At 40.7% G+C, this 16,163-nt stretch overlaps 1 protein-coding gene across 1 annotated transcript in view; it reads left to right on the top strand.

Annotated features, from left to right (window-relative positions):
* Hh (hedgehog signaling protein) overlaps positions 1-15,822 on the top strand; it is a 37,047-nt gene extending 21,225 nt beyond the window's left edge. The window contains exons 2-3 of the mRNA XM_083051190.1: positions 11,871-12,132; positions 13,754-15,822. Of these exons, the coding sequence (XP_082907316.1) occupies positions 11,871-12,132; positions 13,754-14,433 (942 nt within the window). The 3' untranslated portion in view covers positions 14,434-15,822. The remainder of the gene's footprint in view (positions 1-11,870; positions 12,133-13,753) is intronic.
* Positions 15,823-16,163: the final 341 nt, after the last annotated feature.

Raw genomic sequence — 16,163 nt, forward strand, 5'->3', positions numbered from 1 at the left:
AAATATTTGAAAAAAAAAAAGAGACCCAAGAAAGCGCAACAAAGCTCTCACAGTGGTGTGTCTTTGCGGCGAGCGCACACTTGTTTAAAAGCAGCGTGCAACCGGTGTCCCCTGCGGTCTCGTCGCGCCTATACCCGACCCCGGGGATAACGACTCGATTATTGCTTTACAGTACACCGAGATAACTACGCGGCAACGAGTTTATTGCACCGGAGCGCGTAATACTTGTAAATATCGCTAACGACCTTACACACACATACCATAGCACACTCGCGAGAATGTTAATCTTAATTTCCCGTGACAAGACGCGCGCCGCGTCTACCTGCCCGTGAAAGATCGAATTAAATACACGCTCGTACGTATACTTTAGCCGAGTAGTCGCTTCCGGAGTCCGATCTTCGTCGTCGCACTAGTCGGATTGATCTTATCGATTACACGTTTAATCGGCGCGACCGACGTAATTTGCAATTGCCCGTGTGTTTAACGAAGGAACGTGTCTCTACTCTACGTGTAATTCCAGACAACACCTTAGACGACCGCGAAACGATCTACCTGTCTATCTATAAAGCCGCCTGATAATATTAACGCGCATTTCTATACGGTTAATGTCGACGTGACATTTTTATCGAGATGTTAATCGAAGCAATAACGTCTCGTCTCTCACCTTATTTCATGTTTTTATATTAACTGTATTAATTATGTATAAAGACGCATGTTTTATTTTATTTTCTCAATATTAAGCGTACCTTTCTAATCTTTGTGATTTGAATCCAAATTTCACTGAAAAGAAAACTCTAATAATATCAACTGAACAATTATTGTTATTTATTGATAAACTTTAATTTGGCGAGATATATATACTTTAGTTAGATGTTAAAATGTTAAATATATAAAATTTTCGTTAAAGAGTAAATTCATTAAATATTAACGTGAGAAGAAATGTGTGTGTGCGCAATTTCACAAAAATATATAGTCTATAATAAAATATAAGTTTATATATCATTTCGGCAGTCCTCACATCTAATAAAATAACAATTACAATAAAAGCGCCGTATAGATCCCGCGGATCCTTAGATCTGGAGAATGACAAAAAAGTATAGTCGTGTCGATCTGAGAGTCGTTTTACTTGTGAAAAGGCCGACATGTACAAACACAAAAGCAACAGGTGGTGAGTGACTCCGAGTTTAGGTTACCGGTTCGGCTATTCAGTTTTATTCATGACTCGAGAAAGAGAGAAGGAGAGAAGAGAGATAGAGAGAGAGAGAGAGAGAGAGAAAAGGAACGGAGCCGCGTATACAAATCTACTATCCGTAGGCCCACTCGACTCCCCGAATTCTTTTCCTTCCGTTGACCTTCGAGATCTCTGGGTATATAGGTAGCCGTGCATTTGTGTTATACGGTAATGCGTTTACAATGGATTTTAACGATCCCTTTATACGTGCGGTTTTAGCAAAACGCATGCATGAATTATCGTCTACAAGCAGCGCAATTAAATGCGTAATTGTGTAACTGAAGATCATCTTTTAATCAAACAATTATGTCACTTATTGCGGCGAGTATATGAATCAACAAAAAAAAGTGGAGTTGCCGTAAAGTTTATAATTTTGAAATATGTATATCGGAGAGAAATTTCCTCGACATACATTTTATTAAAGCGAGAGAGAAATATTTCAACCATCTTGAAAATCACGTGAGGTAACATGTGTCGTAAATTATTTTCGAGTGTGGAGAACGGCGCCAGCAACACGTTTAGATTTAATCGACAAATCGCGCGGGGCGAGATAAGCGATACGTGACGGAATGCAAAATAACAGAGCGATTCGTTATCCAATCATTATCTGCGCATGATAGCGCCGTCGATAGACGTTATCCAAGTAAATCTGTGTATCGGGCGGAGGTACTCCTTTATAAATATAACGATACAAAATATGCTTAATCTTAAGAGGATAAACATACGTCGGGTACATACATACAAATATTCTGCAGTTTTCTTCTCTCTTAAAATTATTTTTTTTTCAGATAATTTAACCGCGTGTTCAGATGTAAAGATTTAAAAATATATATAGGTATATGTATATTTATGGAAAAAATCTAGAGACTAAAAATTAAAAATATCTTCAACAATATAAAAAAATAGAGTTTTCTTCTTTTAATTCATGATATAATGGAATTTTATATAAATTGCCAGAATTTAATTTGAAATTTTTTTAAAGACCGCTTTGCAAAATCGCTGCAATATATAGCGCATAACATTTGATCGCTGCGCAATGTTTATAAATTAGATTTTTAAAGAATATAAATAAATAAATAATTTGCTTTTTCTCTCTCTAATTGTACGTAGAAAGATAGGAAGCGGATACGGAAAATAACATACCGAGACTAAAGACTTACACGGTCTAAGGGTCAATTAGCATTAATTAACGCGGCTGGTTGCAGCTGAATGATTTACTAGACACACCATGAACACCGCTTCTTTTCTCATTCTTGCAATTTCTTCTGCTTGTTTGCTCTTACACTCGACTTCTCTCAAGTTTTTGAGAATTTTCCGAAAAGAATTAAATAATCGAACGAATAAAAGAAAACGAGATTTTTTTTCATGAAAAAAGCAACAAGAAAAATATCGACAAAACTTTTTTTATTTATTTTCATAACATTTTTATTCAAGTATAATACACTGTCTATACAATCGTTTTTAAATGTTAAATATTTCTTTTATAATTGTTTTAATATAAAGAGTATACGTATTATAAGGTGTTTTTGTTTTGACAACTATTTTTCAAAGTTATTTAAGTTATTTTGAGAATTAATAAATATAATTTGTCGATAAACGAATCGCAATTTTGAAAATTAATTTCTTCTTCTGATTAATCTATTTTTTTTTTAATTCTCGCGAGATTTTTTTTTCAAATCTGTCCATCATTTTAATACGTTTGATATCCGATTGCTTTTTTATGATTTGATAAAAATATTTTTCTACTCTTTCAACTCTCTCTCTCTTTGCCTTTGAAACTGTTCTACAGGATGTCAAACGAGAAAATGCCACGGAGGATTCACAGACAGGTGCTTTAAAAATCATGCTGTCGGCATGAGTAATCGCGCGTGAGCGAAACAAGATAAATAATCAGCAGCCCGTGTTTCGGATACTATGTTGGCTGATATAAAGCGTCGCATGAGGTGCGGCAGCCCGCTTAAGGAAAATATTTATAAATCCATTAATGTATATATTTTCGCATTTATTCTTGCACACATTTGTGCAAACAAATCGCGGATTCTATTTTTGTGCGAAACTTGTGCCGCGATTTTGTTCAACACGAGCTGCATCCTGACAGAACCGCGCGAAGAACAAAATCATCTCTTAATTCTTTGTAGCAAGAATATACAGAGATTTTGTATTTATACGAGTTACATAATTACAAAATCAATATTTCTTTATATTTTTTTAAAAGAGGGGAAAAAGAAAAAAATGTAATGTGGGTTCACAAAAAGAAACGATACAAATCTTCCTAGATAAATTTATGAAGAATCGAGAGAAAAAGAGATATGAACAAAGACTATTAATAACTAATAAGTTTGCTTGTCTAAGAGATCGCAATGTTAGAGTACAAAACTTTTATAAATAGCATCGTCTGGACGTTGAGTAATGTCACATTCCAAATTTGCGATTTAATCAACGAAGGATACGAAGAGGTTCCTTTTGCACAAGGTCAAAAAGCCAGGTTCCTCCTCCTTCTGAGGATTTCGGTTACGTTCAACGGCAACGAATCGTTGAGAACTGCCAAATTATATGTATATTGCTACCCTGGGAGTTTGCTTTTCTAGCCGACAATTTTAGAATGTTGGAATTAGCATTCAGCATCGAAAATAAACAAAATTGGCATTTTTATCCGTCGTTCATTCATAGCTGCGATATTCTAGGTGTAGAAATGAGAGAATCTCATTCCGTTTTATTTTTTTAACTTGCTCACGAATCTCTTAATGAGCTCTAATATACATCCGTATCACGTAATCTGTTATATTTATCGCATCAATCGTAACACGAAAACAAATTTTATTTTTCCCTCTCGAGATACGAAAAATTGATTTTATTATAATAATATTTATTAATCAAGTTTTCCAATAAATTTTAGTCGTCCACATTTTTTTTTAGCCTTAGTTTAAGATAATAAGATGACTGAAAGTCTATCAAATCAAACGATTACTTTCGACACAATAATTTAATATTGCTATTATATATTACTATATATCGTGTTAACTAAATTATTTTTTCCAAAAATGTTACGTTGGTCTGAGAATTTTGCGATAAATCTCCGCAAAACTGCGCAAAACGTGAAACACGCGCTGATTTAAAGGGGCGAGAATTTTTGTTATAACTTAATCCCGACCACAAATCAAGGCGACTTATCACGCGCGAATGGAAATCACAAGCAGAAGAAAGGAGAAGAAACTAGTCACGATCCGCTTTGCGATGTACTCCCTTCATGCGGTTCTGTTCATCGAAACAGTCTCTTTACGGCATGCTCGACGAATTCGCCTTATAACCCGTGATTTACAATGGCGTTTATGAGGAGTGCCGCTATAAAGTTTCGTAATCCCTTTCGTGGACAACGTCGGTGAATTTTTCCGAAGGTGGCGAAACCGCGCGCTTCGATCTTGAGACGAACCTGAAGTTTTGGTAGCTGGCACTTTTTATCATCGATAAGAAATAAAACGTACCGGATATGTAACGATCTATGACTTGAAAATATTTCTTATCGCTCAGATATCGTCGCTGAGATTAATTCATTCAAGGAACACCTCCCACCTTCATTTCTCCTCAGTTGGCGCCAATCGAGCAACGTGACAAATTGATAGTCGCGTATCTGATGTGACGTGAAAAATCGATTCAATTAAATAGAACGTGTCCAAATATGCATTCCGAGAGATAAATTTTACAGTATCTGTCATTTAATGAAATCACTATTTCTGGAGGAAATAGGAAACTTCCCGGCGATAAAACTGTGTTCTCGAAATTTTATCGTGGATATTATCCCCTTATCTAGATTCCTGCTCGCGATCAGCGCGATTCTAAGCGTGCGTGGGAGCTTCACGTGATTTTCTGATTTAAGGGCACGTGACACCTTCGTCACGTGTTGTGCGTGGATGTTGTGACGGCGATTAAAACCTCGTTAGGCCGGACGCGCACCAAGCATTCCTGCGGTCCGCGTGCGAGATTTAAGAGACCCGTCTACAGGGTAGAGGTAAATGGGTAGGTCCCGGGGTTCACGACGGCGTCGGCGGCGGCGGCGGCGAAGGAGAGAACGCCACAGTGAGATAGGATCAGGCTGCTACATCCTGCGGGATCGCGGCGGACCAGCGGTATCTAATCTGGCCACTTTCGGAGCCGCGGGTAGCCGTGTTTTGGCCGGGGGATCGTGTTAAGGGGATTTACATTCATTTCGATCCTAATAACCCGATCCCTCGGATCCCGATTTGGAACACGATATCCGTTCTTTCTCTCCGTATACATATACTCCTTTCTCCTTCTCTGCTTTTTCTTTCCCTCCTCTCGCTTCCTCCTCCTTTTCCTTGCTCGACCGACTCGACCGAGGACGATAAGCTCTTGAGTTAAGGGCATCGAATGTCTCTCCCACAACTTTCACTCCTTTATAAATTATTTCTCGTTTTCATGCTGCCTTTTCCGCGGGTCGGATATAGTTTGACACAAGTATCACTGCAGTGAAATAATGTCTCTTTCGTTACGTTTCATATGCGCTACTCTTTATAATTATATCTATTATAATATGCAAATATACGATATTTATCTTGATATCTTGTACTGTGTGTGTTGTTACTCAATGAGAAATTAACGTACATTAGAGTTGATAAAAAAAATAAATCATCATCAAAACTTTATCAAAAATTAATCTTTTCGCGGAAGATTCTTCTCTCAAACGAGACCAAAAAAAACCTTTATCCTCTCTTTTGTATTTCCCTCCCTCATCTACTAAAATATTATCTGCGCAACAACTCGATACAATTTCGCCTTAACGCGATCTCGCATGCTACGTGACTCGCGCGAGAGGATATCGATATACACGGCGTCCAAGAACGGGACCAGAAGGAGGAAGCTGGTGCGAGAGATCGAGCGGTGAAAAGCGACGAGGCGTGCTTTGATTGCAGTGGACGAGGCTTCATCACCCGTGGTCGCCTTCGTGGAGTGCCCGAGGTGCCTGTCGACGACGAGCGTGACGTGCCTCGGAGCCAAAATAACACGCCCCTGGTGTCTCGTCCTCCTCTCTCCTTCTTCTCACCCCCCATATTTCCATCTCGTTCTCCTCTCCTCTCTCGTCGTCATCACTCCACCTGATCCTCCTTCGTCTTCTCTCTCCGTGGATAATCCGTTCCCACAGACAAAAGGGCCTCGCGGTCCGTCGACTTCGATCTACCTCCGCCGTCTCGAACGTCCACCTCGCGGTCTTGTCTTCCGCTCAGGTATGTAATAAGGATGTAACATGAGCCCCCCGGGACACACCGGGACGAAATCGGTCCCGCGACAGGTTACAGTCTCCTCCGATCGTTTGCGCGGGGATCCTCGATTGAAACTTTCCAGGAAATCGCACGGCCCGCGAGAAAATCACGGGGATCCTTAATGAGCCTTAATGAGAAGGCGTCGCGTAATTTGATTACATGACACACGAGACGGGCGAATATGCAAAACGTTCGTGTTCAACGAGTTCTGAGATGCGAATCGTTACGATTATAACAATATACAGACAGGTGCGAGATAAAATTAGAATATTCAATGTTTCTGAGATGTTTGGCTAATTATATTCTAATATTAATCATACTATGATAGGGTTTCAAATATTTCAAGAACATTTTGCAGGTATTATAAAATTCACTTTACCCAATATTCTAAAGAGATATATTAAAGCGCTATTTTTTTTCTATAAAAGCCACTATTAATATCCGCCTGAACCTTTTGGATTCTTCTTTGTCTTGTTGTCGCTTTTAGAGTGTCGTTGTGCAGGTAAGCAATAAGGATGTATGTAATCCGATCCGTTAAGAGCGCAGAAACACACGGATCGAAACCACGACAGGTTGAAAATTCCTTGGCGAGATTGATCGTTACGTCGACGGGCTTCTTGGAGATCGCAAAATCGTTTGATTATATTATACAATCTCCAAGATTATTTAAAAAATTATTTAAAAAAGTGAATAAAAAACTTTGACTTTACAAAAAGAAGTAAAAGATAATCTGCTTAGGTGAAAAGTGACGTTATAAGATATTTATATATGAAAAGTGAGTTGACTTTACTTTAACTGTTGATTTTCATCGACCACAAACTAAAAAGATTTGAAATTCGCTTGGATTGAAGACGCGATTCAAAAGTCCATTTTTATCGTGTTAGAGATTCGAGGATGGACACTTGGTTGTTTGACAGACTGCTAAAACAAAGAACAGAACGAGAGAGCATATATTTCGTACGGTATACAAACGAAAAGAAATCAGAGGCGCTACGAGGCGAAAGAGAATATAAAGATGAAGCAAGGAGAGAAAGACGAAGGGAAGCGTGAGATAGGTCGTTCCGAGGCGCAGGCGAGATTGCTCTTGAGTCGTTATTGCTGGGACCATCTAGAGAGCTCGACAAACACTCGATGCACCTCGCACGATTCTCTCTGAAAACACGACTGTCATTGTTGCCGTGTCATCTCTCTAGTCCCGGGCCATTGTCCTTCGCGTGCACCGATCGCGTCTCGTTTCGATAATTCTCTTCGTCGGCGATTCAATCGCGACGTGCGCCAATCGCGACAATACAATACGAGAGACAAGGGGAGTCGGTAAAAAGTTTGCCGAAAGCGAGAAACGATAATCTAACGATCTTTAAAAAAATCCGCAAGAGAATTCCCGCCGTGACGATCCTCACTGGAAGAGAAGAATTTTCTTGGGTGAATTTAGATCATCGGCGGGATCACAGCGAGATCGATAAGGTGTCGCGAGGTTGCCGCCGAGGCGGAAGTGGCTTCCTGGAAGATCAGCTGACGCCTGGGCGGTTCGTTTTGTTGCGCGGTGAATGGAACACACAACATCGGGAGCCCACTACTCCCGGGGCCCCTCGGACCCAAGAACGCTGGAAGGGAGGATGGTGGTGGATCACGAGAGGAGGGGATAGAGCAACGAGCACGTTAAAACAAGAAGATTGGAATAAAAGGTTGGCCTGGCCCCGCACGCAGGAAGGTAAAAGCCCGAAGCGGGCTGGAGGTGGAGAAGGAACGGAGAAGAAACCGGTGGGGGCGGGGCTCCGTCTGTTGGATGCTGGATGCTGGGTACAGAACCCAGTCCCCTGCTTCGCGCACACCATCTTCCACGAGTCTCGGGACGGACCCAACCCCCTTTCGAAGAGCCCGGCATTCGTGGTTCTTCTCTGCTCCCGCCGTTTCTTCCACTTCAACGTGCTTCTCCTCTCTCTCTTTCTCTCTGCTCCTTGACCTCCACACCCTCGGCCAGCGTCTCCCCGACTGTTCGGACGTCGTTTGTCTCGACGTCCCGCTCCTTTGTTCTCGACAGTCCCGTCGACGTTATTTGCGATCTAACGAGCCGTAACATGCGGCAGGGGCAATTAGTTACCACGCGCCGAACAGGGAAATTAATATTGCTTTCGCGTCGCTATACGTTGATTATATACCAGGCGAAGTCGCGCGAGACTTAACACGAGTTTACTCGAATACCGTTTAAGCGATAAGATACGAAATATGTAAACGAGGTGTAAGCGACATGCGCTCCATAATTAGCGGTTATCGAGGTGAGCTCGATGAGGGAGAGATAAAATAACGTACAGGTAGCATCCTTTGCGGAGCTTCATTTTTCGCCGCTACCGGCCATCCAGTCTTTGTGACACATTACGTGTTTCCATGCAATTTTATTTATTATCACTCAAAAGTTTATCAATGGCTTCACTATCCCGTATACACACTCATCTTACATACGAAAGTAAAATTTTTTTTAACGCTAATATCGCTACTCTCATCGAAAACTAGTGCAAGTAGTATATCAAATGACGATAGTCTCTTAAAGAAAATAATTTCCAGAAAATTTTTCGAACCTCTTTAACAAATTTTTTCTATAGAGATCCACTTTTGTGAACTAAGGCGGCTTGCCTCTGTGCGTACTTCGATTTCCGGCGCTCACCGGAGATCTCGACTGAAGTTCTTCTTTCAATTTCTGCCCACTTCTTCGCGTAATGCTCTCCCTGTCCTTAATGTATTACGAGCCGGGCCCCATTTTTTACCCCAAATGGATTTTCATAAGACCCGACATTCTCTCGGCTTTGGCCGACCGACCGCGCGCGCGCGCGCACTCTCTTTCTCATCCCATTATATCCTTCTATCTCCTCAACTCCGCCAAAATATTTGTAAATAGATGTAAAGTCTGGGAGGGGCCCAGGGGGTATCCCGCTGCGCGAACAAGGCTCCCCATAGCGCTCTACGGCCGATATATCTCTCGGGCCCTTCACCATTCTTCCCTCTCTTTATACGAGACTCCTTCGCAGCCTTTTATATCCTCCCCTTCCTCACCCCTCTTTCTTCTGTTCTTCTTCTTCTTCTTCTCCTTCTTGACTTCCATCGTCATTCTCGTGCTCTATTACCTCGGTTCTCATCATACGAGCACGAGGGTTACGCTACACCGCTACACGAAAGCCGAGGGCGCATGAGAAAATTTCGTGATGAAAAACATCGATTTTTGATCGTAATCTTTCAGCGCGCGTCCCAATATCCGGTGAAATCGAAATATGCATTCCTGCGTCTCGAAATCCGTTTTTTATAATCGGCTCGGCGATATTCTTAAATCTCTCCAAAGTATTCTCCAATTCCGATCTCTCCGCAAAATGATCGATTCGTCCTCTAAATTGACTTTCCCGAACGAAGCGTCCCTCGACTTTCACGTGCCGGAAGTAGCGGCGAACCGATCGACATCATTCTCGGTTACATTGCGGTTTGGAAATCGAAGCAACTTCGGTTATAAATTCGTGAAAATGTATCACACGCGAGGGAATTAAGGTCGCCTATTGAACGCGGATTTATATAAGCGGGGCTTTGTGGAAATGCAAATTCCATTCACACAGGAGGTTGGTTTGAAGCGCGATACTCACGGAGATACTTTAAATGGAAAATTCATCCGACAGTCGCTGGACGTCGCGTCGCACTTATGGCAATCGCGTGCACGTGGCGGGTAAAGGTTTTCACGCTCACGCAGATCGAGAGACCCCGAGGAAATAAAAGGAGAGCACCGAAGGGGAAGGGACGCGCGCGGGACCGGTCTCCGCAGTCAATAGAGGCTAATTGCCGCAAGAAAAGCTGCAAAATTCGTGGATATTGTTAGCTCCGTTTCATTCTTGGTTAGCGTCCAACAGGTCTCATTGTGACGGCCGCGAGCGAATCGCGAGCTTCGTGTCCGGCAAACCATCGGCGGTTGCGTACCGCCATTGAGATCCATTGTGAATGAAAAGGGGTGAGAGAGAGAATATAAATATGCATGCAGGCCTTTTTCGAATGTGTAAAACTTGCGCGAGCGGCAATGGTTCCTTAGCAAAAGTCGAGCTCTCCTTTATTTTCTTACCAACTGGAAATAAAGGGAGAGAGAGAGAGGGGTACGAGAGATGGTCCCCTTCTCCGGTCGCTCGAATTCACATTTCACATACATCGGGATCGGGATCGGGATCGGGCGCACGTTGACGCGATCCTTATGCTCGGTCATCCGCATGATACGGCCCTGCGTGGGCGATTGCCCTCCGAGAATCGATTTGAACGCGGGCCCGGACGCGCGGGCCCTTCGACAATGCCGCGGCTCCGGTCAATGGAGAGACTTCCCTTTGCGCGCTTTGGCTTCTCGCGCCCTCGATACGCCGCGTTCCGGATTAAGCCCGGGGTTTAAGCCGTGGGTCTCCTCCGCCTCGCTATTGGGTCCTGTCTCAACAAGTCGTTCCGTCCCGCGCGCTTCGTTACGAGAGAGAAAACGGCTATTGATTCACCGCGGCCCGGCACCGCCCGGCTTGTCGATACAGGTAGACAATAAGAGAGAAGTGACTTCGGACAAGAGAGGAGAGCGGAGAGGAGAGAGGATCAGCGTGACCGAATGGTTCTCGACGTCTCGGGGCCGTATTTATATATACACTCCTGTTTGTCCGTTGATTCGCCACGGACTTGGGCCCGTTAAAGTCTCTTGAAGATTCTCGGGACCGATCTCATGACCGGTCAAAACACGCATTCGTTTTCCTCACAGCGGTTCCCGCGGCCCCGAAGAACCTCATCTCTCTCTCTCTCTCTATCTACCTGACGCCACCGCGGTCACGAGGAAGATTCTCTTTTTTCCGCGCGAACCGTGAAATCGTCTTGAATTCTACGACCGGACTGTGTCGCGCGATGTTTTCAAATGCGACGGAAATCGCGTTAAGCGGAACTCTCCGGAAAAACGTTCTTCGTTCTGAGGAAAAAGATTAACTTTAACCCTAAATTTCTGAATATATTTCATTTAAATCCTGACTATGAAAATATTTACATAGTTATGAATGGGGAGAGATTTGTATAAATATATACTTTAGATTAATACTTTAAAAATACATTTCAAAATCTGCAAAACTTCAATAAATAGGATATAATATATGTCCAGAGAAAAATAAGCCTAGACAAATAATGTACGAAAATTTCTTTCTTACACTGTCTGGGAAATAAAATGCAATATTAAATTAAATCGCTAAATTTTTAAGATTCATTTTTATACGAAACACGTAGAGATTGTAAACTTCGCTTCTCTGTCCATCGATTAAATTCCATTACAGTCGAGTCTATCAATCTGTTACCAATCCGATAAGCTAGAACATGTAATGTTACAGAGGTGCAAGGAGAAGCTCAACACTCTGGCGATCTCGGTGATGAACCAGTGGCCGGGAGTGAAGCTGAGAGTGACAGAGGGGTGGGATGAAGAGGGCAAACACGCGACGGATTCTCTGCACTACGAGGGACGAGCTGTCGATGTGACGACAAGCGATCGAGATCGCTCCAAGTACGGGATGTTGGCGAGACTCGCGGTCGAGGCTGGTTTCGATTGGGTCTATTACGAGTCCAGATCCCACATTCATTGCTCCGTCAAGTCCGGTTAGTAGTTACTATCATCTCATTCAGGACGCGCCACTAAATGAAAGAGCACGTATACGAGTTGCACGTTCGAACGTACTTTAATTGTCTCGAGTTACTTGAGAAAACTATTTAAACCGAATATTAAAAAGCGCAATAAATTTACGGACCGCATGTAGATTTTAAATGCGGTAATTTTTCGTTAATGCCCGCGTAAACACCGATTATACTACGCCAATAAAGATGAGCGTATAAACTACTGAGCTGACGGTTATAATGACGTCGTTTAATGCAATAAAGATGCTGGAGTCGGTGCAGTTGTAATATAACGCCGTTTAATGGAATATTAAAGTCATGCTGTTTTTAGTTACGAGTAACAAAGTGATTTGACGCTTTTGAGAAGACACATATCGTATATATTTAACAATCTACATGTTATTAAAATATTATTTTATATTTGATTTTATATGTCGTCTTTCATTATATATTTATATATTATAAAAAAATACATTATTTTTTTTTAAACGAAATTATTTCATTATTATAGTTAAATATATATGCGTATACGATACCACTATTTATTTACAATACTTGAAACAAATTGACGCTACTGTTTGCGCATTAATCGTTATTAAAAATATCCCTCTTATACCGACATCTAAGTAATGGTAAAATATTCGAAATATGCGGAAATTTGTCAAATTAAAATATTGAGTCAGATCTGATTATCTCGTCGAATGTGATTTCAATTCGAATAATCGAGTAATTTGAATTTTTATTTTACTTTATTAAATTCTCAATTACTCGAATTTTAAAAGAATGTTTCAATTATTTTCGATTTATATTTGTTGTATATCTTGACAAAAATTTCTTTTCAATTTAAAAGTATCGTGTAATCTCTTTGAAGAATCTGAAATCTATAGCAGTTAACAAATAAGTTTATTAAGAGTTCTCCATGTAGTTAGTTGAATGGCTCTCCCCTCAGATATCTTTTTTATCTATATAAAAAAGTATAGTATTATCCTTATAAAAAATATAGTATTATCCTTGTATATATATAGAGTATTGTTACATTGTGCAATATTTCGTATTTTTAAAAAATTAAAAAATTAGCATGTTTTTCAATGTAAAATAATTTTTAACTAGGAAAAACTTGTTTAAATCCACCGATCAACATTACCACCCTCTAGAATTCACTTTTGATCCAGCGTATTTACCTTTATTAGCAATCAGCGGTTCGTGTTCGTTCCAGGCTACGGTCTCGGGTGTCTCGAATTTCAAAATAAATGCACAATAAATCACAAGGCGCGCCTGTCGGTCCGAATTAAAACCGAGCGTAGAAATTGGCGCGAAATCGATACGCGTCGATGCTCAGGAGAAGGGCAAACAATGGGGCGAAGGGGGGAAGCCCAAGAGTGTGACAAAAAGTGCGAATGTGACCTACGCTTGTCGCGCGATTTTAACGCTTCGCCAATTTTCATCGTAATCGCCTTAATCAGCTTAAACGATCGCGAAAACATTTAACGATATCTGCCATTTTTACTTAGCTTTGTCATATTAAGAGTTTAGGGAACCAATTATAATTTATTTTATATATTCCTATACCCTCTATTTTATATGTCTCTTTATGTTTTATTTTCAGAATCGTCTTCAGCGGGCAAGTCTGGTGGTTGCTTCCCCGGAAAAAGTCTGATCAGAACGGAAGACGGTGCCATAAAGAGGCTGGACGAGGTGTATCTTGGCGAGCGCATCGCCGCCTTGGACTCCCGTGGAGACGTCGTGTACAGCGAGGTGATCGCCTTCCTGGATCGCGCTCCGTCCGAGAGGCGACAGTTTATCCGTCTGACGACAGAATCCGGCCGAGTGCTCACGTTGACGCCGGCGCATCTGGTGCCGGTGGAGAATCGTTCGTCGATATTCGCCGCCAGGGTACAGCCTGGCGACAGGATCCTCGTGAGCGATACCGCCGCGAGAAATCACATGGACAGTCGCCTACGTTGGGACAACGTCGTCGAGACAAAGCTGGTGCTCGAGGAGGGCGTATTCGCGCCACTCACGACAGAAGGTACGCTCATCGTGGACGACGTCGTGGCGTCCTGCTATGCCGTCGTCGACAGCCAGTCGATAGCGCATTACGCCTTCCTGCCGCTGAGGATCTGGAACATCGTCACATCCTTCTTCGTGCAAAGGTTGGACGACGCGCCGCATGTCAGAGGACAAACCGAGGACTTCCAGCCGATGAAGGAGAGTGTCCATTGGTACGCGTCGATGCTCTACTCGCTGTCCACCTACGTGCTATCGCCCAAGATGCTCTACAATTGAAACCTCGCAAACATTGACAGATGTTGCGCCTCGAGTGCAATCATCGAGGATCGGATGCTCGAGTACTTGACGCAAGTGATGCGTGTTGTAAAGACTTTTTCACATTGGAGCTCCTCTCCAACTTTAGTGATGAATTTGATTAATCGTCCAAGTGTTGTCGAGGTTCTCGAGCATCTTTTTTTTCCGACAGATCGTCGATTCATATTACACGCGTATCGTCAAAGACAGTAATGTATAACCATGGCGATTGAATTGCCATTCGTGAGGGGAACGTGTGTATCTAATACAAGAATATAAAAGACGTCGTTCTAAACGAGAGAGTTGGCCAGTGAGACCTATCCGTGTTCACCGAATGATGTGTAGTATATTAAATCACTAGGTCGATATTTAGATTCATAGGACGATAAATAAAAAAGGAGTGGATGAAAAAAACAAAGCTTTAAAGAGAATCGGAGCTTTTTTTCTTTAATATAATATCCCTTCTCTTCCTTATTATATACGAAAGCGTTCGCGAATCGTGTGTATCTTGTTCGGTATATTTGTGTATGAAGTTATCTAACATCGTGAAAAGTGTGTAAAATAATAGATCACTGACTCTTCTATCATAATGTTATCCCAATCTTTAATGTATGATGTGTGCGTATGTAGCAAGGATGAGTCTATATTTAAATATATATGTCCGTTGTTGAAATTAATTTAAAGAGATGGAGAGAAGTATCTTAAGAGGCGATCCTCTTTTAGGAAATAAAGATTATTGTACATAGCTCATTTTTCTTTTCACTTCCTCTAACATAATCAGAAGGAGACGTAATCTGCTTCGATTTTTCACTCCATTAACACACATCGCTCTTGTATCCATTATTATATTATTATTGATGTTATACACCCGAAACTGTAATTATAAATCTGTGTTAAGTTTAGACTACACTTTCTTACAGTTTCTATATTTAAAATAAGACAGTTGTAGATTTAGAGATTTTCAAAGGAGAAAATAAGGGGGACGAGATGCAGGAAGTGCAACTGAAGCAAACAGATCTTATATGTATATATATATAGATACTCGTTGCTATTATCAGTTGTCAATTGCGACAATAACTATCGAGTACCTTTTCGTTGTATAGTAATGTTAAATCGTATTGCGTCACTGTCATATTTTTAATGACCGTCAATTATGTATAACCGACATAAAAGTTAATTAATTATTTTAATAATATAAAAATTATTGTCACTGAGAAATCTAAAAATTATCTAAAAAATATTATATATATTATTATATATATATATATATATTATATTATTATATTTTCGATTATATTATTATTATTATTATTATATTATTATATTATTATTATTATTTGTATATTGTAGCGCACAAACAAATTATAAATTATGTATATATGCCCTTCGAAAAAAAGATTAAATAACATTATTAACGAAAGTACATCATTGTGTCTTGTTATTTACTGTATATATGTATACTACATATCATCGATTTAAATAAATAAATGAAAAAATTTAAGCAAAAAACGGTCCATCACTGTATATACTCTAGAAAAATTAGAAGAGCTCTTTATCCTTTTTTATAATTTTTCTATGCTATAAGACAAGTCTCTAAAATTTATTCAAATAGGAGCGACTTCATTCTTATATTTTTATTCCAATGGAAACAAAATGTAATTGACGTGAAAAGTATCTTTGACGTTTCTCTGTTTCAAAAAGTCTAATGCTCC

Source organism: Prenolepis imparis, unplaced genomic scaffold (genome assembly GCF_030444845.1).
Source record: "Prenolepis imparis isolate NDT839.2.m4 unplaced genomic scaffold, iyPreImpa1.0 SCAF_12, whole genome shotgun sequence".
Lineage (NCBI taxonomy): Eukaryota > Metazoa > Arthropoda > Insecta > Hymenoptera > Formicidae > Prenolepis > Prenolepis imparis.